This window comes from Primulina huaijiensis, unplaced genomic scaffold (assembly GCF_012295235.1).
Source record: "Primulina huaijiensis isolate GDHJ02 unplaced genomic scaffold, ASM1229523v2 scaffold43369, whole genome shotgun sequence".
NCBI classification, from domain to species: Eukaryota; Viridiplantae; Streptophyta; class Magnoliopsida; order Lamiales; family Gesneriaceae; genus Primulina; species Primulina huaijiensis.
In genome coordinates, this window is record NW_027360496.1 from 374451 (window position 1) to 397079 (window position 22629).

The 22629-nt window shown below is 35.4% G+C and overlaps 3 protein-coding genes across 7 annotated transcripts; 1 reads left to right on the forward strand and 2 right to left on the reverse strand.

Moving 5' to 3' along the window:
• Window positions 1–643: 643 nt before the first annotated feature.
• LOC140970157 (uncharacterized) lies at window positions 644–10787 on the reverse strand. Of its 4 annotated transcripts, XM_073431777.1 has the most exons (12): window positions 9580–9657; window positions 9388–9489; window positions 8785–8985; window positions 8083–8199; window positions 6853–7960; window positions 6235–6582; window positions 4817–5124; window positions 3820–3919; window positions 3675–3734; window positions 2551–2637; window positions 2284–2424; window positions 644–1281 (listed from the first exon to the last, which is right to left on the reverse strand). In XM_073431777.1, exons 5-12 carry the CDS (start codon window positions 6961–6963, stop codon window positions 952–954), a joined length of 1485 nt encoding a protein of 494 aa, XP_073287878.1. In that variant the 5' UTR covers window positions 6964–7960; window positions 8083–8199; window positions 8785–8985; window positions 9388–9489; window positions 9580–9657; the 3' UTR covers window positions 644–951. The 4 variants fall into 4 exon arrangements, with proteins under 4 accessions (XP_073287878.1, XP_073287875.1, XP_073287876.1 ...); XM_073431774.1 differs by lacking the exons at window positions 6853–7960; window positions 8785–8985 and adding an exon at window positions 10340–10787 and having other exon boundaries at window positions 646–1281; window positions 9580–9655; XM_073431775.1 differs by lacking the exon at window positions 6853–7960 and having other exon boundaries at window positions 647–1281.
• Window positions 10788–11787: 1000 nt separating this feature from the next.
• Window positions 11788–17608, forward strand: LOC140970168 (protein GET4-like). The gene is made up of 12 exons (XM_073431799.1): window positions 11788–11909; window positions 12073–12152; window positions 12298–12376; window positions 12614–12695; window positions 13382–13538; window positions 14000–14090; window positions 14966–15049; window positions 15294–15340; window positions 16372–16500; window positions 16671–16755; window positions 16849–16929; window positions 17360–17608. The coding sequence occupies exons 1-12, from the start codon at window positions 11862–11864 to the stop codon at window positions 17375–17377; spliced, it is 981 nt and encodes a 326-aa protein (XP_073287900.1). The 5' UTR covers window positions 11788–11861; the 3' UTR covers window positions 17378–17608.
• Window positions 17609–18149: 541 nt separating this feature from the next.
• LOC140970167 (probable methyltransferase PMT18) lies at window positions 18150–21550 on the reverse strand. Of its 2 annotated transcripts, none has more exons than XM_073431798.1 (6): window positions 21272–21550; window positions 20004–20696; window positions 19707–19917; window positions 19314–19611; window positions 18751–19218; window positions 18150–18641 (listed from the first exon to the last, which is right to left on the reverse strand). In XM_073431798.1, the coding sequence occupies exons 2-6, from the start codon at window positions 20688–20690 to the stop codon at window positions 18416–18418; spliced, it is 1890 nt and encodes a 629-aa protein (XP_073287899.1). In that variant the 5' UTR covers window positions 20691–20696; window positions 21272–21550; the 3' UTR covers window positions 18150–18415. The 2 variants fall into 2 exon arrangements, with proteins under 2 accessions (XP_073287899.1, XP_073287898.1); XM_073431797.1 differs by having other exon boundaries at window positions 21225–21550.
• Between the last annotated feature and the right edge of the window lie 1079 nt (window positions 21551–22629).

Consider the following 22629-nt stretch of genomic DNA (forward strand, 5'->3'; position numbering starts at 1 on the left):
TTTCATATAATTTATTTATAATTATAACATCTAACTTTGTCTTAAAAATTCACATATTATCTATATAAATCACATATTTAATATAAATGTATTATCTTTATCCAAATAATAAAAAAAACTGTGACAAAATTTTATGAATTAACATAATCTATTAATGATCATAATTTATATATATAATATTCATTATTTTACACACACGATTTCGTTCACTAGTATATATATATATATATATATATACTACATGAACTCGTGATTTTGTTTTTGTCATATGCTGATAACACAAAATAATTTTTAATTGTTTTCATTATATAATAATTTTTTTCCCAACTTTTGAGAATACTTCTTTAATTAGTTGCATATAAAAATTTCTAATATGTTCCTTATATATTAATGTACGTAAATTACAGAATTTAAATAAAATTAGCAGCAGTGTTTTGAAAAATAAAAGAAAATTAAATATTTAATTTTGAAATTACACTTATATAATTAATAGTAGCTTTTCTTTTATAAGATAGTTATATGTTCTAATATACATGTCATGAGCACTTGCAACAATGAAAGCATTATGCTCGACTTTTGTTGCATTCTTTTTAAAAAACTGTATTGTTACAGTGATTGTTCAAGACTGGTATTTAAGGCAGATTTAAGGTGAATAGAACTTAAGTTCCTGTCAGATCATCCAGAAAAAAAGGAAATTTTGTGTTTGAAGGTATGGTTCCAAATTTAATCCCATTCAAATCCCAAAAGTAGATACAAGTTGATCATTGTCATAGTGAGGAAGAAATACTCCTACAAAAAAGTTAAAACATATCACAATACATACTAAAACTCAACAGCTGGGAATCAGGGTTCCTATTTACAGTAGATATGAATGTCGATTTTGCTCACTCGACCTCTTGACTCTGAAAAATAGTTATTCAGTCCTCGACAATCATTTGCACATGGAGAAATTTACGCCCACCATGGCTGCTCTGTTAGCTCTTTTGAAAGCACATAGCGAAACCTTGAATTATAAGGCAACCATTTGATCTTCTTCGAAGCTCTTTTATTTGGTCTGTCATCACAGCATCTTTTTATTGAATCGCTAAGTTTCTTGTCCACATTCTCTGTGATCCATGGCAGTATTTCATCAAATGGTACACAGACTTCCTTTGCATACTTTTCGACGAGTTTGGGCAGAAGTATCTTTTTGGACTTCTCTACTACTATATTGGCTTGAAGGAACTCTCTTTTTGCCGCTTCCAACTCTACTTTGATATTGGGTGCCGTATAAACGTTCAACTAGAAGAGGGAAAAAAAGATTTAATGACCTTACACATTCTTCTGTTTGTGTCTAATTTAACACACAAAAATTGAGGAAGCCCAATCATTTCGGCTCAAACCCCCTAGAGTGGAGTGAAGCTCGACATGATAGACTTTGTTAGCAACAACTTCACATTCATTTTCACTTTGCAAATAATAATTTACCAAAACTATTAGAGAAGTCTATTCTACTAATTACCCATGCCAACAAATTTCCCCCACAAACCAAACGAGTGGTAAAAGTATTATTATCAATGCCCCACCTGATTATGTTCGTGATAAATAAAATTCTGGTTTCCTACCCAAATGACATCGAAGAATCAGCCTTAAGTTATTCTGAATCCTCTTTTGGTCAGGAAAGCTATGGTAGTGAAGATTTGGATCAGAAACTCATCCTGTAAATTACACCAGGAAGATGACAGATTGACAGTGCATTTTGGTGCTTACAACAAAAAAGTGTCTTAGTAGCTGGTAAACACAGGCATTGGATTTCTTTCCTTGACACAGCCACATTTGGTTTCAAAAGCCGGAAGCATCCTTTCAAGTATCTTGGGTGAGACATAAGAAATGTTCTCTTTGATGACTTTCTCTTTGGCAGCAGATTTGTAAGCAAACTATGGTTAATTGTTTATCTCATCTTGCATTTGCAAGGCTGATTCTAATCCACCCTTCATTATAGGAGTTCTTTTATGCAACACACTCAGCTTTCCTAAATTTTGGTTTAGACAGATGGAGACTTGTGCAATTTTACTTTTCATTGTAAAGAGTCCAATGCTGTTCAAGTCTTTACACCGTACTACTGTCTCTTATCACTTTTTGACTCAATTGAAATACCAGTTGGGTTCCCCAAATATATNCTATTGATCATAAAACTACTATCTGCAGGAACACAACCTCTTTCTTTGCCTCCCACTCATAGCTGCAATTTTTGTCATGAATAAAGAGAAGGGAATATGATACCAGAATACAGAAGCAAATTACCATGGGATCAGAAGAAGCTCCTGTACACAGTGCAAAACAAACGAGTGGTTGCAAATCTTGAATCCTGTATTTTGACCAGATAATTTTTCTTTCCTCTCCAGATTTTTTCCACAAAGCAGTTGATAAAACAGTCTCCAACCACTGCAATGGAGATAAAAAAGGCTCTGTGATGCATATACTTGCGTGTAGTAAGAATTTGTTTAGCTGACATGGTAGGCAGTTGCAGTACAAGACTTGTTATTTATTAAAATGAGATTAAACCAATACCTGTCCTATTCGAGGTGTCCGATAACAAAATATTGACTGCTCAATCATATTTGCGCTGATCACATGACCACCAACATTATAAGCGGCCTGTATCATGCCAACCGTTACAATGAATTAATATGCATACATATAAACCGAAAATAGAATAAATTGAAAACCACAAAAAATCCCAATATCTTGATCAAACAATTCCATAGAACAGAGTCTCCATGCAGACACTTGAAGACAGAACAAGCACTGTCCATGCAGACACTGAAAAACAAAAATTAAATCGAAATCAAATGCTTGAAACCTTAAAAAAAAACATAGTCTCTATCTTATTTTATCCTTCTCTGGACTCTGATCCTTCTTCTGGAAACATCATATTTCATCTGGAACAGGTATTTTCCATGCAAGTACTACTTAAATACAATTTTGTTGTTCCCTTTTTCCTCTTCTCCCTAAATTACGCCCATACCCCTCCCCTTCGCGCTCTAATACACCCTGACCTCTTTCTTTCTGTGTCCAAACATTACCACATCCATACTGTGGTGACCACTAACCGCATTGCTGGGGAAGGAGCAGTTAAATGGAAATAGAGATTAGGGAAGAAGGAGAAGAAAATAAAAAGGACAAAAAGAAGACTAAATTTAAAAAGAAGAAAGTTAAAATTTATATGGTGCAAGTAACTATGACTCTCGTATGGAAAGTTTTGTGAGTTTTGAAAAAACTCATAGAAGTAATTTTCCCTTCCCTTTCAATTTAATTTTCACAGAGAAAAACAATTCAAAGTTTTTATATTGTAGCACATTGTGGCACGTGACTACCCTCATTTGAGAAGCAATAGTTTCTTTTTCCTCCCACCTTTGAATCAGCTATTGCTATAAATTGAGTACAATAACCAGGATATTAAGTAGGTAGCAATAATTGTTGAAATCATATCGAGGGAAAATTGTGATTGATTGAATGTTTATTGTACCAATTATTTGAGAATGTTCTAGTAATATAGCAGCTATATTTCTTCTCCTTAAACAGTAAATGGACACTCTCACGGATTAAGATCAACTTCACAGATTTTGCGAAAAGAATAAAGCCAGACATTGGACGGTGAAAAGTAAAATACACTTGGAAAATGATATCCACACCTTGTGAAACAATGCTAACCTTCTGAGCGAGTTGTGAGGTACCCCAAAAGCCAAATATGCCTTCAAGAACAGAATACAGTAATATTAAAAGGAAAAACTTTGGAAATCTGAAATGAAAAGCAAGTACCATCTTTGTGAAATTTACATGCATAACCAAGGAATTGTATAAGTTGATCCAAAATGCTACTTGAGCATTGGCATCCATCTTCCGCACATTAACTTTTTCAAGCTGTTCCACCAGAACTCTGGAATGTAAGAGAACAAACAGCCCATGATAAACTGAATTGATTGAATGCAAAGATTATAATGTTTAAGTATGGCTTTATGAAAGTTCTTGAATGAAAAAAAAATGAAGTTCCTATAGGTATGCTCTTCAACCATGGTTGTTCGGAAATGACCTCCTTGCTCCTTAGCAGTGATATACAATTAAAAAGGTCCATGTAGAAAGTCGAAACTGTGCCATATCAACAACAAATTCTATCTTTTGTTCTGGTTTTGTGCTATCCAGGTGTTTCTGAAGGGATGACTAATATCTTTCGATCACACAAAAAGTCTACGATGGACAAATTAGTCCTTTATCAACTTTGAAGTTTGATCTAATGTTTAGCCGGTGTATCAATTATCATACATCGAAATGTGCAGAGATGCTGACAAATGCTCTAGGAAGGCTGTATGAAGGATACTATATTTGAATGAAAAATGGAAACAATCATTTTACCCATGAAACAAGTATGACCAGAACAAATTCCACATTGTTTCAAGGAGTGGTTCCTCAAAAGAGTTAAGCATACAAATTACTTACAGGTTATTATAACCTTTAGATAACAGAAATTGCATTGGCAACCATTATATCAATATTTCACCCTGAATTGTGCAGAAAATTTAAGAATCTAAATGCCCCGCAAGCCGCAATTGACCACAACTCAAGTCACAAAAAATATTAGCTTACGGAAAAGCTACATGCCATGCCATTACTTATGTGCTCTAGGGGGGTGTACACTGTGTGTGCAGAGGAACACGTTGGCTCTCAGTCATTTGTTGGGGAGAGAGTTGAAATACAATTATTGGGAGAATAACAATATTTTTTTGCTTATTGGTTTTTCCAAAGTTTATGAAAAGTTTGCAGAGGAAGAGGTACCAACCTGTAATTGCTGATGGCATATGATGCTCGAGAGAAACGACTCTTATCTTTTGATATCCAAGGTATTTCAACTGTTGATTTGGTTGACCAATCTTTCCCTTCTCCACCACTCCATTGTGGAAGTATAGCACCAATAGATGACTTCGATGATGGATGAGATTGGTTTTGTTCTTCGCTAGCTGATGTACTTCGAAGCAAGCAGTAAACAGCCGTCATGCACCTAACCATTTCCTCTGCCAACTTACTGGGGCATTGGTAGAGGTGATCTTTTAGCATTCGCGGTGCATAATTTTTACTTGTGGTCGGTACCTGTTGCAGAATCCAATGTAAGTGATCATGGAGAGAAGCAGTTACAAAGGTTTATTACCTAAAGATAGTCATTCAAGTGGGAACAAAAAATCAACTGTTTTGAGCAATAATGAAACAACAATGAAAGGATTTTCAAATTAGTTGCTCAATAATTTTAAATTTTTCCAAAAATATTCCAGTCCGCATTCAATCATTACAATGGAACTGTTTACCACTTGAATGGAGCCATAAAACAACAATCATACTCCATCTGTAACCTTTCTGATTTGAATGTCTATTGCTTTTTCCTTTCTGTTCTAGGACATCCACCAATGACGTCCTACTTCCCACAATTAAAAAAATTTTTCCTAAAAATGATGTAACTCACAGCTAACACTTCAACAGTGTCAAACTATAAAACTATTAATTGTGTCAAACAATGAATAATTCAGAAACACGATAAAGTTCTCACTTAAGACAACTACTTTTTTATCTAACTTGAAAATCATAAATGGTAAAAATACCCAAAGTTCTAGAACTAGAATGAAGAAACCCATTCATCCTTCATCCCTCATTATAAGCTGAAATCAGTCGCAATGACTCACAAAATGTCAACTAAAACGAAAATTCTAGTCATCGATGACCCAATACTAGAAGTAACGAAGAATTTATGTGTATATGAACTCATGAAGAAGTCCAGAATCAAGTCATCAAGTGAAAATTAATTATGATTTCTATTCTGCATAAAATTTGACTTATACAAGTACATGTGGAATCCAGTTATGCAGTCATTGTAATTCTATTAGAAGTACAATTCAAACTCTAAAATTTTCAGAAATAAATTTGAACCTTCTCAGGGTTTACATATTTCTGATCCAGAAAATGCTAAATTTCAGATGTCGTGAGTAGCTTGACAGAGGGAATGTGAGTTATTATTATTCTTCTACTTCAATAAATTGAAATCAAAGCCAATGGAAAAATTAGAACTCAAGAACAAATGACTATTTTTAATCAAAAGAACAAATGACTTTCCATCACATAGTTATAACTATATCATTAGTGTGAAACAATAAAGCTCCTCTTTACTTGATTAAAACTCATAAAATTGTGGATGCAAAACAAGATGCTAACCTTGATCGAAAAACTTTTCTCGAAATGCATGCTCTCTTTTGTATTAAGTAGTGAAATATGCCTTGTTTTTGACTGCAACAAACTTCTTTTTCCTGAATCATTTATGGTAGCCAGAGAGTGGAAATTTCTTAAAGGGAATTTTTTTGAGGAGCAGAAGGCACTTGAAATGATACTTGGATGTTTCCTTGATTCACTCTTTACATGTGCAGGAGAGGTAACAACAGAGTTATGCTCTGAAGCCGACCGACTAACGTGTTCAAATACGCCCCTGTAGAGAGAGAGGACGTGGTGTTCGCGCTTTGCAACCTCTTCTTCGAGCAATTCTATTTCAGCTATCAACTCTTTTGTCTAAAATCAGCAAAAAAATTATGATATTTATGTTCCATTAATAAAATATAATTAAAAAAAAACATTAAGCAGTTGCCAAATGGCATTATGCCATTCAGATAACTATAACCTAGTTTGGAAATCTAGGATATGGAAAGTCCAAAACTTAAAAGAAGTGCTAAAGAGAAAAGATGCCTACTTGAATGAGTGTCTCCCCCAGAATGCAACAGATGTACAGTGACTACATAAGGTGACTAAGGGCACAGGTCTCTCTTAGTCTAAAAAGCAAACCTTGGGCATGTGGAAAAGTTTTCCGAAAAAATTATGTATGGTCAAGGTCCAAGGACTGTTTATAAAATAAGCCTTGGTCTCAGTATCAAATGCACTTCGATCCATATGCATTCATAACGCCAACTGGACCATCAGATAACTGTCAACCGGGTGATGTCAAAGATCTATCTATCAGATGATCATGCAGCTCTAGGTAGGTTAGCTGTAAGGTGCAAGCAGAAAATTGACTTCATTCAAAATCAAACCTCAGTCATATTTCCACAAAATTGTCATACCAACCTGATGGAAAAGACACTGTTTTCAAGCTCAATGTAAACTTTAATAGCACCAAGAAGACACACTCATCAAACAATTAAATTGATTGTCATTTAATTACTAAAGAGGAAAAACACACAAACGGCGGAAAAATGTTCAAGAAGAAATCAGTCAATGCCAGGATAAAAAAAACGCTCTGAATTCATAGAATAATAATGAAATTTGAGTATGGGCCCTCCAATAGCATAGATTCAAATTCTGGAAAGATTATTCTTCTGCCATTTTGAGATAAAACCCAGCTGTGACCGAAACCACCTTTGTGAGCTTCATAGTCAAGGACCAACAAGCAAAATTAGGAGTCTAGCTCGGGCAAGCTTACTTGTTACTTCACAGTTCAAACGATCACTAGGATATTTAACACCAGACACATTAGAACTGTTGCCAGTAGAAAACTGAATTCTATTTCAGACTAACAGTTTCTATTGCTGAACTAAAAAGTTAATAACCAAGGGTAAGGATAGCGATGAGATATATATAGAGGTTTAAGTCTTACAATTAGATCAAGATCGTATTTATGACCTACAATTATGCTTATTAGCAGGATAAAAATAGCACTGTTGAAACATTTGAATGAGTCAATGGCACTTATCCTACAATTCTGGATGTGACTAGATCATACGTCTGAAACTGACATTGCTATAATGTCTCCATGCAGGCATACACCTTTGATGAGTCCGTTATTAACAAATCAAATAAATCCATGGCGCCTTCACAGCTTCTCCTAATTTAGGAACGTTTGCCATGGGAACTATTTAAGAAGGTTGTAATAGGATGCATCTTGAAAAGATTTTACCTGAAAAAATTTGTTGCATGGTCAATAGAGCAAAAAAAGCATCTAGTTAGGATGGATGGATCTCAATCAATTCAGAACAAAAATTTAGATAAAGAAGCAATTGGAACACTGACTCAAGTTACCTGAGCAGCAAAATGATGATGCCCAGGAGATAATGTACTAGAAGCTCTTCCCATTGCCCTCTCAAGAACCCCACGCATAGACCTCTCCTGCTGCAGGCGTAGTTGTAATTGGTCGATCTGCAAAAGTTTCTCCCAAAGTTCTCAGATGCCCGCAGTTTAAATAGTCTAGGTTAGAAACAAGTGATATATCTCTAAAATGGCCTGGTAAACACAGGTAGCAAGCATGCAGTATGTGTGTTATTACATCAGTAATAAAAGATGGCTGTAAGACCAAAGGAGAGCTATCAAATCCTCAACAGCTAGCCATGCCGATTCCCATTCATTCCTTCAAATGCAAATGAAACTCGAAAAAAAATTTATTGTAAATGAATAGAAATCTACAACATGCTTACACAAACAATGTTATTAACTCTAAGAAAATCGAGATCGTGAGCATTCCAGAACAGAGAACAGGGAAAGATTGAATGAGATATCATTATCTGCCACAGGCTCAGACAGTAGGGAAATGGCACAGGTTCCCAGACTTCACCAGTTTCAGTCTGCCCCACCTCGTAATTGATATTGCTAAGTTTAAAGTGGCCTAAAATACTTTCAAGAAAACCAATACCAGGAAAATCAACATCCAAAAATATAATCAATATAAATCTTTCTCCAATCACAATTCATAAGGAACTTTTTACATTGATATGTACCCGTAAGTACCATATCAGTTTTGAAACTGCAAACCGGGCCCTTGTTCTTGTTTTGAAGGCATGGGTATCACAAAGTGAAGGAGTTCAAAATTCAATACGATCTTTCCTATTTCCTCTGAACTCTCTATTGTATCCTTTGAGCAGTATATGAACATGAAATTATCTTCAACCCCAAGCCGACATATGTTTTTTAAGCTGGTGTCTGGTACAGCTACAAGGTGACATTGGACACCTATCTTCAGATTGATGAAGAATAACTGGAGCATTTATGATTAACTAGAGTCATCGTGGATGATGCAGGCCACAGTGCAAACTAAATTCTACTGGTCAAAATAAATTAAAAAAATTTAATCACTGGCTTATATTTTGACTGAACTAACAAAATAATTTTATTTGGCAATAAAAGATAAATACGAATCATATACCTACAAACAAAAGGAAGACTCCTGAATAAAAACAACAAACAGTTTTGGTCATAAGAACAAATCGATTATTCTTTCTTGATGCCTATCACTTTAGTTGTGAATTCTTCTATTTCAAACAAATTTTACTGAGACTGTCCCATTGAATTATAACAAGTCGTGGTCAAGCATTGATCTGGAAAATCTCTTACATCTTGTTCCAAGGAGGCTCTTTGATTTGAAATGTCATCCTTGATGCTAAAGTTCTTGTGAAGTGGGCTTGCCTTACAGCTACTGGTACAAGGCACAATATCCTGTAGATATGGACATTCAGTTAATACTATTTCCAGTTACTTCAGGTATTACTTCCAATATAGTCCCCAAGATATACATAAGATACTAACAGACGATTGATGGAAGTCCTTCCTCGTGAAATAAGAATCTCCAACTGTTGGGGGATTGAAGTTCTTCTCGGAAGAACTGCAAAAAGGTTCAAGAAAAACATGTTTGATATATTTCTTCACGATATAAAACCCAGAAAATTAATAATATTCGACAAAGAAAACTAAAGCTCGTAGCTTAAGGCTCCATACAACAATGAAGCTTAGTTGTTTGTTTCTCAGGCTTAATAATTATGTCTACTGAAGGAAGCATCTTTGTATGTGGCTTTAGTTGGCTGTACAAGATTGATCCATTCATACTAAGTTTTTTACGATGAGCATTTTCCTTAATTTTTTTATCACACGAATCAGTGATGGAAGTACATTGATCGTTTACTCTTTTCAAATTCTTCTATCAACGAAAAAAACAAATGTTATACATCATCGCACCAGCAGTTTATGAACTGTTTATGAGTTCATACAAGATATCAACCTCTGAATAAGCATTTTTCCCAACAGTCTTCGATGATAAATATTGAAAAAAGTTCATTTTGTTTTAAATATTCCCAGGTACATAAATAAGTGATAGAATTGTTTCCTCTTCTCCGGTTCTTACATCAATGAACCAAACAACGTGCGCATATTTCTCAGATTCACTGGAAGAAATTTTTGTGGCATTTATTTAGTCGACAATCTTTCAATCGCATTCTAATTTGCAGACTAAAAACAAAAATTCAAGTGATCACAAAAAACTAAGTTCATATGAACAAGGACGGTGATAAACCTTTTGGAACGTCTATGCAGTGCATAACTAGACACACGGGCAGAAGAATCTCCATTTGCTCTCTCCTTGTCTTCCTCTACAATTGAACCATTATTTTCTTTATTTCTCTTCGACATACTTAAAGCAATTCAATAGTTTCAGATTCTTCTCCTGCCAATTATGCTGTCCCCCCTCAACGACTACATATCCAGATGAATGATATAAATCTAAGCACTCCCAACACACACACACACACACACACACACACACACACACGACCAATATGACCAAGCCACAGCTTAGTAGATATAAAATCATAAATACACCCGATAACAATTATGATGACCCCAGAAGATCTGAAACAATCAATCTAATGTGGGAATTTAAGAAAGAAACAATTCATTAACGTGGGTTTGTGTTAAAATGTGCGCATATTGAATGATTAGGTGATGAACAATTAAAGCTTAAAAAGAAAGTAGAAAAGCACGCATCAAGCACTTACTTCAAAGAGTAGAGCTGGGACCGAAAACTGAAATCTTTCAGCTATGGGTTGTTGGAAGCATTCAATATGAACATTAACTTCGTCTGCCACATCTCACCAAACAATCGCATTGTGTATAATTGTAGACTGTTAACTGTACCTTTCTTCCTTCGGAAACTGATGGGCTCAAAGCGTCGTTTTCCACCACTTACATCGAATGAACTTCAGCCATTTTTTATAGAGCGATTTTTAAATATTACTATTGTGCTAAAATCCACGTGTGTAAATAAAATATTTTTTAAATAATGGGAAATAACAATGTTTATTAAAATAGTATCTAGGGACCCAGGGTTTCAGAGTCTGGACCTTAAATAATTAAAAGTAGGAACCGGCCCAAATTTAAAATATATCTTAAGGTGACCGGGCCCAGCTCCTACAAAATTGAAAAAAAAACCTCTAATGGGCTGGGCTTTTCAACAATCGGAGGGTTTCGAAACCCCGGCCGCTACAATTTTGGTATATTTATTATTATTATTGCACTGTCTGTTGATAGCATTTTTTTTAGAAATTGAGGGTCATTCATCTCTTATTTTTAATATTATTTACTCTGCGTTTATCAATTTTTTTTATCATTATCGATGAACTAAAATGAAATTTGACAAATTATAGATGAACTAAATTGATATTTGAAATGATGGAATAAAAAAATAAAAATAAAAGTGTGTGTTGAAATTTAAAAAAAAAATAAAAAAAAGTATAATATTAATATCATATAAAGGTAAAGTTTGAAGAAAAAATTGATATCTTTTTTAAATAATTACTATCTTATCTTCAATTTTAATAAAATAGAATAGATAATAATATAATAAAACTTTTCATATAATCAATCAATTCAATAAAATAGAATAGATAGATTTAATAAAACAGAATGGATAGAATTGATAAAAATATAATAAAACTTGACGCCACATACCTATTATTATGTAAATTTTGTTCAGTTTCGGAGATTTCATTAATCATTCATTGGACCTCCATAACCATAAACTCTCTCTGGAAAGAGCTATGTCGCGGGAGAGAGCTAAGCGGATTACCCTAGCACCTGTTCAAGAGGTTTGCCGATCGCTACTGCCTGCTTGTTAAATCTACACTGCACGCTCCTCAGTTTTCATTTTGCTTTTCTGAATTTTTGTGCTCAAAATCTGCTGCTACCTATTCTCAGTTTTCGATTATAATTTTCTTTTTGGGTTTCAATTTCTTTGACTGTCAATTGCAGAATATTGAGAAGATTAAGCAAGTTGTTGACGATGGCAATTACTATGGCGCTCAACAGATGTACAAAACTTTCAGTGCGAGGTATCTTGATCTTATTCACATTCATCTTTTAAATGTTTATGCTTTGATGTGGCCTGCGGGAAGTGGTGTCTTTTGATAATAGATGTCCGGTAGAGTTCGACTTATTTCCATAGTAGCTTGATATTGACTCGGTTTATAACTGCAGATATATATCTGGGGATAGGTATTCTGATGCCTTGGATATTCTTCAGTCTGGTGCTTGCTTAGAATTAGAAAATGGGCAGGTCTGATTTTTACTGTTTTCTTATTTTAACTGTTCTATTAGTGATTATATCTGCCTAACGAACCTATTCCATAAGAATTTTTTACTGATCAATGAGCTGCACTGACTAGGCCATTTTAATCTATCACATCTGGGGAAACAAGGAGCCTTCATGGATTTGTCTTTTTTGGTAGATACTGGTTATCCCACATCTTTCACAGTAGAAACACTGATATGCAACGTGCGCGCTGAATTTTAGGTTACTTGTGGAGCTGAGCTCGGTCTCATGTTCGTGGAAACCCTTGTTAAAGGAAAATTTCCATATGACGACGATATTCTTGGTCAGTTATTCTCTTAATATGGGTTCTTTTGTTTCAGAAATGTCATTATTTATTAAAAATATCGAAACACGTTCTTTCTAATTTTTCAGCATTATCATGTGTAAGCGCTATCATAAGTGTCAATGTGTCATACATTTTTGGTAATCCTAGGTATGGGGAATTACATATTTTATGATATTGTCTCCTTCATAGATCCTTGAGTTCAGCGAATATAGGGGTAACCAATGCTCGGTCTGGCCTGAGCAAACCTGGCTTTGGAAGACCTGGATTGATTGACCCGGCTTGGAGTACTGAGCAGGATCTTTTTCCCTTCTCGGGTCTTTCTGGGCAACTGGGTTAATTAAAACAAACCGGATAACTGTCTGGTTACTCCTTAAATGAGACTTATTTTTATATATGTCATGTATAAATTATAGAAATTTGAAGTAAATTGATGTATGAGAATCAGATTTTAAGGTAATTGCTTAATTTTCGACTCGTCATATTGTAAGAAATATTTATGGGTTTCCGTTGATCTGTTCTGATATTTGACACCACTTTTCATGGATAATTGTCCTTTATAACCTGATCTATGAATAAGTAATGCTTGTTTGACACGCTACTTAAACAATCTTCACTATTTTATTTCTGATAGTTAAGTTCAAGTACGTTATTAGTTTCGTATATTCTAATATTATGAACTATAGATCGTATCAGGAAAATATATAAGAAGTTTCCTCAGATACCAGTGCCACAAAATTTGGATCTTGCCGATGATGATGCCATACAACAACTTTCTGAAGCTCTTGGAGCTGCAAAAATACGTGTGGAGGGTTGCTCGTCTTTTTTGAAGGCTGCTATCAAGTAAGATATTTTGCTAAATTTTCTCTTCTTTCCTTTCTTCTTTCTCATTATTGGTGTGATAGTTTGGTTAGGCAGGCATGGACAAAGGGTTAAACATATAGAAAATGTGGAAGCTTGTTTGCTCAGTCCAACAGGAAAAAAAAGGATGAAGTGAAAGTAACATGAGAGGGGGTGATGGCGAGGATGGAAGAACATGCGTTAGTTCATGTAGACAGTGGACAAGGGTTAAACATACATTTCAAGATTGTGAAAATTGATATGGTATTTATGATGAGTTATACACTCTAGCTAATTCCTAATTTAACCTATGATTATTCTCAACTCCTTGTACTTTGGCTCTTGAGAAGTTCAAGGATGTTAGTATGCTGGGAATGATTGAACTCATATCCCATCGTTTTTAATGTTCATACTTTTTGCCGACGAGCTTAAAATGCACCAACAAATTTTTACTATCTTTTCAGGTGGTCCATTGAATTTGGAGCACATAGGAATGGGTCTCCTGAACTGCATGATATGCTGGCAGATTATTTATATTCAGAGTCGCCTGAATTGGTAAAGCTCCTTTACTTGATTCTGTTTTATAAAATGCTACACCCTATTCTTAGGGTGACGTTGGTTCTAATGTTTTCTTTAAAATCTATTTTCATCACTGTTAAGCTAATCTCTATTAGATATTTTCCTCCTGTATAAAGAAAAATGATAGTTAATTTATTTGAATGAATACCTTCCCGCTACTGGAGCTCTTCTATGTGTCTGGCTTTTCCTTTTGCTACTGGTAGCCTCGCATGATTTCGTAAGAACAAAACATAAGAAAGGGTGCGTTAGACTCAGTATGCTCATATCCACACGTGTAAGAATTAAACATACTATGAACATTTGTAAAGCCTAAATAGTGACCAGCCGCAATAACAATGAAAATAATGACATGTTTAGTCAGTTCAGCTATGATTAGAAAACCATGACCATCAGAATAACCGATACGGGCAATCACATACCCTTGCTGCCAGAAACTGATCTTCGGCCACTGACATCTATCAGCACTGACATCTGCTCTTGCTACTGAAATCCACCAGTGCTGGGATACCATGTACATGTCGTCAACAAATGGAATCCATCAGTGTCATCATCCACCTTTGGCAACTGATAATACTATAATCTGAGCTAAAATACTGAAAGCTCAATTTTTTTTTGTTTCTCTACACTTCATAATTTATGGATTTTTAAATGGTTTAAAACTCATTTTAACAACTCATCACCCAAATACAAAAAACCAAATTATAATACCTTATCATAATTTTGTCTGAACTCTCTATTGAAATACACATGATTGATCGCTCAATTCACATGATGTCCTAGAAATACTTGTTTATTGTCACAGTGATTGTCAATCTCTTTATCATGCTATAAATACCCGTTTATTGTTTCAGGACACGGCCAAAGTGTCATACCATTTTGTCAGAGGGAAAAGTCCAAAGAAGTTTGCCGCTACTTTAGTCAATTTCATGGGCAAGGTGTGACCCTCAGCTTCATATTTGTTGCCATTCTCTTTTCAGCTGCTAGTTCAAGTTCCAGAAGCTTGTTGATTTGTCCAGTTGTTTCATTATTTGAATCAATTGATTACAATAGTAGCATTTGTTTATTTAAAAAGTTTGGTGTTCGATGAGATGAACCTTTGGATCATGCCATGGGACACTATCTGAGAACTGTAGTGCGGCTTTCTATTGGAATCAATCTAACTTACAGTTTTGAACACAGTGCTATCCGGGTGAAGATGATTTAGCTGTTGCTCGTGCAGTTTTGATGTAAGTTATTATTGGAAATAGAATAAATTCAATAAAGAAATTGTAATGAAGTTTTTCTTGGGTCTCAATTAATGCGGTTATTTGATTATAAACTTTGAATCGCACATCTTTTGGCTTTTTGTTTTAGTTTTGTAGTCAGCCACCTCTCAACACCTTCTATTAGTTATTCAATTCATACAATACAGTGATTTGTATGGAAGGGGTTGTTTAGATATCCCTTGTAGACAAAGTAAATGCAGTTAGAAACACTTAAATGTTCTCTCTTTTGCTCAGTGACGTTTGAATTTCCTCTAACCTCTGATCAATTTGCTTAAAACAAAAAATTTTATAGCCCCTCAGGAGCAGATCGGATATCTTATTTATCTTTATCAACCAAAATTTTCTTAAGTACAAAATGGCTTATGGATTATATGTTGGTGAACTTGGTGTAGACCCCTTTGGGGATGGATTATCAGAATATTAATGATTCAGCTGATGCTGAACATGCTTGTTTACAGATGGAAAGTGCATCTTTTTGGTGACTGATAGATTATGCTGCCTCTGTTATAGGTTCTGGAGAGGTATTGTCACGCGCTGAAAATCTGACCAACCAGGTCTGACCTCGAGCACAATTTCAATGGCTCAAAAGAACCAGACCTTGGTAATCCAGTTTGTCAAAGAAAATAAATATAACTTTAAAAATTAAAACTAATGCCAATATCTAAAGAGCTCCAGCATTAAATTTTAACAAAAAACAGAATAACTTCTAAATGCTCGACCTTGAGTTTTTAATTGCCTATATTCTCAAAATAAATTAGGCTCATCAAAATATGGACCAACAATATATTTAGAGTCCAAAGAGATGGCAGAGGCAAACTTGAAACCCAAACTTTGTGCTTAAAGAGATTTCTACCGCCCCTTTTGTGTTTTAGTTATAGTTGTTCGTATATGTAGTATGATGTTTATGAGCTTGTCTTTTGAATTATTCATTTTCATTTCTACGGAATTTTTAAATTGAACAAATTTTTTTTTTTTTAATTCCTGTCCTGTAGGTATTTATCGATAGGTAATTTGAGAGATGCTAATTTCCTCATGGATGACATGAAGAAGCAAGTGCAATTTCAAGAGGTTGATTTCCCTCGATCAGAATTGATGCAATTCATTATTTATCTTCTTCAGACGTAAGTCAACTCTTTTTATCTCCCCAGCTTTCCATAGGGCGTCAGTTTTTGGCATCATCGACAGTTATGAAAATATCGGTGACAATGAGTTAAGAGTGAGTCTTTTCAAATTGAATTGATGAGAAGAAGCGCTCCATTGCTTCAGCCTTTCATTCCTTGTTTTAATGCAGGTTGCAGAGAGATGCTTTGCCGCTTTTCAATATATTACGACAACTATACAAGTCAAGTCTAAACAGAGAACCTATATTGAATGAGGTATGCATTTCCTAGTCTTATCCGGGTCGAGTGTCATTCTCATTATCCTGCAATACCTTGACGTTTCTGTTGTTGGCTGTCCTCTTTGAATAGCTCCTTGATGAAGTTGCCTGGAAGTTTTATGGTGTTCGACGCAGAAATTCCATGCCCGGAATGTTCGGGGATATTTTCAAGGTATTCACTATTCATCTGTTCTTCATTAATAATACACTGGCCAAGTGGGATGCGCTCTGTTTGTGTGCTTTAGATTATTTGGTTTGATGGTTGTTATCTATGCTATATTTTAATTTAACCAATTTATCAGAAGTCGGCAAATATTTTTCAATAAAAAATATAAGTTTACTCTAGTAAATTAAATAACTGTATAGAATATTTATGCTATTTTGATAAATTCAATCGTTGACACACAAGAGAGACCTAAACAAAAGTTCTATTGTTGCTTGCGTATTGTGTAGCAAAGATATTATCGGACAGTAGTTGAGTTGGTAAAACATTGTACTTCTCATATAACCTGAAGTAAAAAGATACATTTTAATGATAATCTATTGTAAACAACTGGAGTTTTTTCCTGAAGGCTTGTAAAATTTCATTTGCTACTTTACAGATGATGGCAGAGGAATAGGGAGTCGAGCAAATTGGGCATTATGAATCTATGATGGTCTACAAGCAGTTGTGTCCTGATTTCAAGATTTTTGGATTTTGAATACAAATCTGGCCTTCATTATATGGAGAATGTTTTATATGCTAGCTTACATGTGTTCCTAAATGGTTGTTCCTATGCTTTTCCTTTAGTGGAATGGTGTACTCTCTCTCAAATTACTTATACCCAGGTCACAAAGAGAAATTTCCCGAAGTCTCAAGTTCCTTTTTTTCAACTGAACTATCTTTCCTCTTTTTATTCTTCCAAATTCAGACGCATTACATCATAATAGAGTTGTCTGAATGTACTCGTTAATGGAAAATCGTGTGTATCTAATGAGAAATAAATAAAGAAATAATCATGCGTATATGTGGCGTGATATCTCGATTATCTCAAGGTTCAGGCCGTAGCTTCAAAGTATCTCAATATCAACATGTCTAATTTAAGTCCAATTTGAACAAACGGCTTGCATATAATCTGTTTCTGTTGTCAATATAAAGTGGCATGAAGTCCAATTGAATCAATTCTTGAAACAAACACCTCAAACTCGTGCTTGCCTCCGAAAACCTACGTAAAAGTTTGAGGATTCTACCTCTACATGGCGACATGATGACCTCAAAGCTTGTCGATATATGATAAATGGACTCAAATTAGTTAATCTTGTGGGTTTAAAGATAAATTTCAGTCCCTTGCACTAAATCATTTGGTGCACCCATTCGGATTCATCCCAGTATAATATATATAGGAGACGAAGTAATGCAAAAAACTATGTTGTACCAAAAATATGATGAACTACACCTTGTCTAATAAATAGAATAAGTTGAATAAAAGCATAAACGTGTAACATCCAACAACCTCAGCATATGTACTATACAGGGGAACTCAAAGTGGACAACAATAATGTCCTTTTGTTATACGGGTTAGGGAGTTTGTGACTCGAACGACCCTGTCAAACAGACGAGTTAACTGCCTGTAACGGGGAGTGTGGACTAAAAAATGGAAACAAAATAGATGTGGCCTTCACATCTTTTGCTTGGCTTCACCTGTCCAGTAAGTTTTTGTTGCAACAAGTACTTTCTCCGGATTGAACGGGCCGCTTTCGTGATCCATTATTCGACTTTGCCATTTCATTCCATCTGTTATACTTTTGATCTTCACCAGAAGTTCCACACCATCTCTGAATATAACCGTGCCTTCAGGCCTTAGGATTCTATCCAACTCAAGGAGAATGTAAGTAAGGTCACACCTTCAAGAGCAAAAGGACACACGAGTTGTCAGAAAATTCATCAAAAATCACTTCCATTGCTTTAATACAAAATGAAAAAGAAAAAGAAAAAAAGAAGAAGCAACATTACCTATCCTGGTATATGCTGAAGACACCACCCGCATGGATTAGATCGTAAGTTCGTGGATAGGTCGAGAATGCTTCACACCAGTCCTGGTATGTACCAATGAAACCTCGTTCGTAGATCACCCCCAACGTATCGGGCTCGGAATTAGCCGGGACCACATTCATAACCCAAACTGGGTATTTTGAAAGAGCTGCTGCGAATCCACCAAAATTAGCATTCATATCCATGACATTCCGGTATAGTCCTTGTGGTATTTGGCTAACGATGCGTTTGTAATGTGCCAATCGAGCCTTCCACATTTCGTTGTCCTCTTGAAATTTCTTCTCAGTGATGCCTGGGATTGAGTTACTGCTAATTCTTGGTGGAACAGCAAAAGCTCGCTCTGGCCATTTCTTTATTGCACCCCCGGCAACCTCATCCGGACTACTTACCTCAGGAAGTGGTGTTATGCAGGTTTCCATATCTTTGTACCTTGTAACCAAAAAAGAGTTTGTATGAAATACAAATATTAATTTCATTCCCAATTTAATGTATGAAATGAAATGTCGGATTGAGGAGGTATGTACCAAGCTGCATCAGGATTATCAGATTTGCACATATGTGGTTTATGATATACTGCTCTTTTCTTAACACATTCAACATGGTTGATTGGCTTTTGCCAGATCGAAAGATCTCCCTTTTCGATGACTTTTTTCCAGCAGATGCGTTTGGCTACATCCTCGATCGAATCTTGCTCTTGCTTCAACTCGTCTTCCGTCCTCTCCCAACCTCTCCAGTATTTCTTCCAGTGAATCGGCGGTCCTGAGAGTATCCAGTACCCACCAGGCCTAAGAATCCTGTCTACTTCAATTAAATACATTCCATCTGCAACCAATCCAAACCAGAAATGATAAATATGTATTCTAAAGCACCGAATTTTGTCAAAAGAGATCAAGTTCGACAAAGAAATGGATCCTAACCATAATTGTACCAAGGAATCAGACAGCGAGAGCAGTGAGCCATGTCGAAAGCCCGGGCGGGATATGGAAGTCTCTGTGAGCCCATGATGCCGATCATTGCTGGAACGCCTCGTTCTAATGCAAACCACACCTGTGCTTCGTGGGTATCTCTTGGAGCGAAAGACATCCCGATGATATTCCTCTTCAGCAGATAAGCACCCCAACTTGCTACCTGATGAACCAACAGCACAATAAGAACTGAGAATTTTGTGACACAGAGGATACAATACGACCAGTGTTGTAAGATAAATTCCTCACCCCACAGCCCGTATCAACAGCAGTTCGAATGGTTCCATCAGTAAGAGGAATAAGCGCATTAATATCATCAATATAAGCATCTGCACCCCGCGGAAACATGGTTCCTCCACCAGGAAATCTAAAGCGATCTCCTTCGACTTGGATCCAATTCTGAACAGCTTTCTCGATGCTCAGTTCTTTGTGGGGGATATTGGCATACCACGCGTAATCCCGGCTCTGTGGCCATTTGAAAGTGCTCTTGTAGTTCGGCGGAGCTGGTATCAGGCAACGCAGGAGTTCTTCCTTCGTGGGGCAATGCCTCTCTCGGTATTTCAACATGTCGCGATCGAACTTCCGACCCCTTTGCTGATCTTGGCAGGGAGTATATTCGCTGTATGACATGTCGCATGGTGGGAATGTCTCGGATTTTTCAGAACTGTTCACCAATAATTGATGGTGGCTTTCAAAGTCTAATGAATCAGCTGATATCGACGACGTTGACTGAACATTATCGGAGTTGGCTTTATCGTCGCAGCCAACTCTGGAGTAGACTTCAGATTGGGTTATTGAAGCTCGGGTTGTACTCTGCCAACCTCCCAAAACATAAAAGAAGACACAGAGGCCACTTATGGCCAGTATCCAAGTGAGACGTTTTCTCTTCAATTCAAGCTGGTGAGGCTTTGGGGATCCACTGTACTCCTTTCCCATCTAGACCTGAAACCAGTCCACACTCATGTCTCGTGAAACTAATTCATCATATGTCCCATGCTAAACATTGATTACACCAGGCTCAGGAGAGTTTCATTGAAAGGTAGCGACACGATCGATAAAATTATATTATTTCATTTATAATTCTTTAAAAAATTTCAAACTTTAGTCGTCCCATCTCACCCAGGCTCCGAAAATCAGCGGAGTAGAGATCATTTCTGATCGACAATAGCTTTGCTGTATTATTCATCTCCATCAACATAAAATCAGATATAAACTCGAAGATTTCAACATAAACAACTAGATGGAGACGGCATTGAGCATACAAGAAATGATTTGCATGCAACCAAAACTACATATACTGCTTCGATCTCTCCTTCAACCCCATTTTACCGACAAAAAACATCATTTTAAAGAAGCGACCATGGAATATCAGTCAAATCAAGAGGTCCAATATCCAAGATTTCGCCTTACAAGCATGCATATCTATTACAAGAATGATGAAATAGAGTTGGGTTAGCCATATATACATACCTCTCCTCAGAGTTGTTGCAAAAGCAGAAGAAGATAAGTACACGTACAGAAACAGTGCTGTTATGCAGAATCTACAGACATTTCATCAATAATACCCCGGAACAGCCAGCTAGCTAGTTACATATGTTTTGCTAATATATATTGTTGGTATTAATCAGCGATCTAAGACAGATCTCTGCGGTGAAAAGATTCTTGGCAAGCACATGCAAATAAAGGAAACAGGTGAGTTCCCAAAGGCAGAAAGAGTGGGATTTTCTGTATTTTGTTGATAATATAATTTTGATACAATCCAACAAATAATTAAAAAAAAAAAAAAAGAAAGACAAAGTGATGTATAAGTGGTGCTGTACACAGTGCATGTATGTTTATATTTGTACATATATATAGAGAGAGAGAGACCGTAAATAAGGGCGAATAGCCAACAAACTAAGGTTGCTTGTATTTAATAGGGCATTGGCATCCTCAAGTTTCTCGCCACAGAAGCCTGTATTTTCTCATCACGTCCTGTCCTTATCTGCCAAATACTGACCGTTGACTCCGACTTCTAAGGAGACATTTAATTATCTTTTTATTATTATCATCATTTATTTATTATTATTATTATTATTATTATTATTATTATTATTATTATTATTTTGCGTGGGAAACGAGAGACACCATAATCTTTCGTGGTATTTTTTTAATATAACTTCTGTAAACTAGTATTTCAAATACATCTTTGAACACATTTATTTTCCCAGTTTCCCTTAATCTTTCTTGATGATTGAAAAGGTTGCTTGGATATCAAAACTTGTAAATGGATAAGTAATTATTCCCATGAATTAGCAAGACAAATGATGTTGAAATTATTATGTAAATTAATTGTTGTTAAATACAAGTTTATAAAATTTAAGTAACTAATTTTATATTTTTATGCTCGAGGTTTTAATATTATTGTTTTATTTATGGTAATAAAAATATATTAGATTTCGATAGGTTCTACCATTTAAGCACAGAAGTTCATAACAAATTGGTTTCTGGGGAGAATCTGATACGATTTTTGGAATATAAATATATATATTAGTGTTAGTAATTATTATTTTTCCATGAATTTTAGTTTCTAACAAAATTAATAAAGGTGGTTCAAATATACACTCATTTTCGAAATTCAAGAAGTGTAATTTGAAACGTTCAACTGAAGATATTTCTAGTTTAATAACTGATATTTTGATTGCTATTGTTGATTATCCCAGTGTATACAAAATCATTGGATGTAACGAATTAAAAATAATTATGGTAGCCGTTACACGTTAGGATAAACAGAAGTTTATAGACCTAATTCCAAGCATTTTGCGAAGTGTGTTCACATGCACGATTTGGATCCATCAGGTACATATAACTTGTAAGGCACACAAATATAGCATTC

Bases quoted from the DNA above. Each gene is read 5' to 3' on its own strand.
- LOC140970157 (XM_073431774.1), bottom strand. From the start codon at position 10,455: ATGTCGAAGAGAAATAAAGAAAATAATGGTTCAATTGTAGAGGAAGAC. The intron at 3,920-4,816 runs GTTGGTACCTCT...CTTACATTCCAG, and splicing joins TATGCCATCAGCAATTACAG to AGTTCTGGTGGAACAGCTTG. The intron at 3,735-3,819 runs GTAAATTTCACA...CTGTTCTTGAAG, and splicing joins ACAATTCCTTGGTTATGCAT to GCATATTTGGCTTTTGGGGT.
- LOC140970168 (XM_073431799.1), top strand. From the start codon at position 11,862: ATGTCGCGGGAGAGAGCTAAGCGGATTACCCTAGCACCTGTTCAAGAG. The intron at 11,910-12,072 runs GTTTGCCGATCG...TGTCAATTGCAG, and splicing joins CCCTAGCACCTGTTCAAGAG to AATATTGAGAAGATTAAGCA. The intron at 12,153-12,297 runs GTATCTTGATCT...TTATAACTGCAG, and splicing joins TACAAAACTTTCAGTGCGAG to ATATATATCTGGGGATAGGT.
- LOC140970167 (XM_073431798.1), bottom strand. From the start codon at position 20,690: ATGGGAAAGGAGTACAGTGGATCCCCAAAGCCTCACCAGCTTGAATTG. The intron at 19,612-19,706 runs GTTAGGATCCAT...GATTGGTTGCAG, and splicing joins GATTCCTTGGTACAATTATG to ATGGAATGTATTTAATTGAA. The intron at 18,642-18,750 runs GTAATGTTGCTT...TTGCTCTTGAAG, and splicing joins TTCAGCATATACCAGGATAG to GTGTGACCTTACTTACATTC.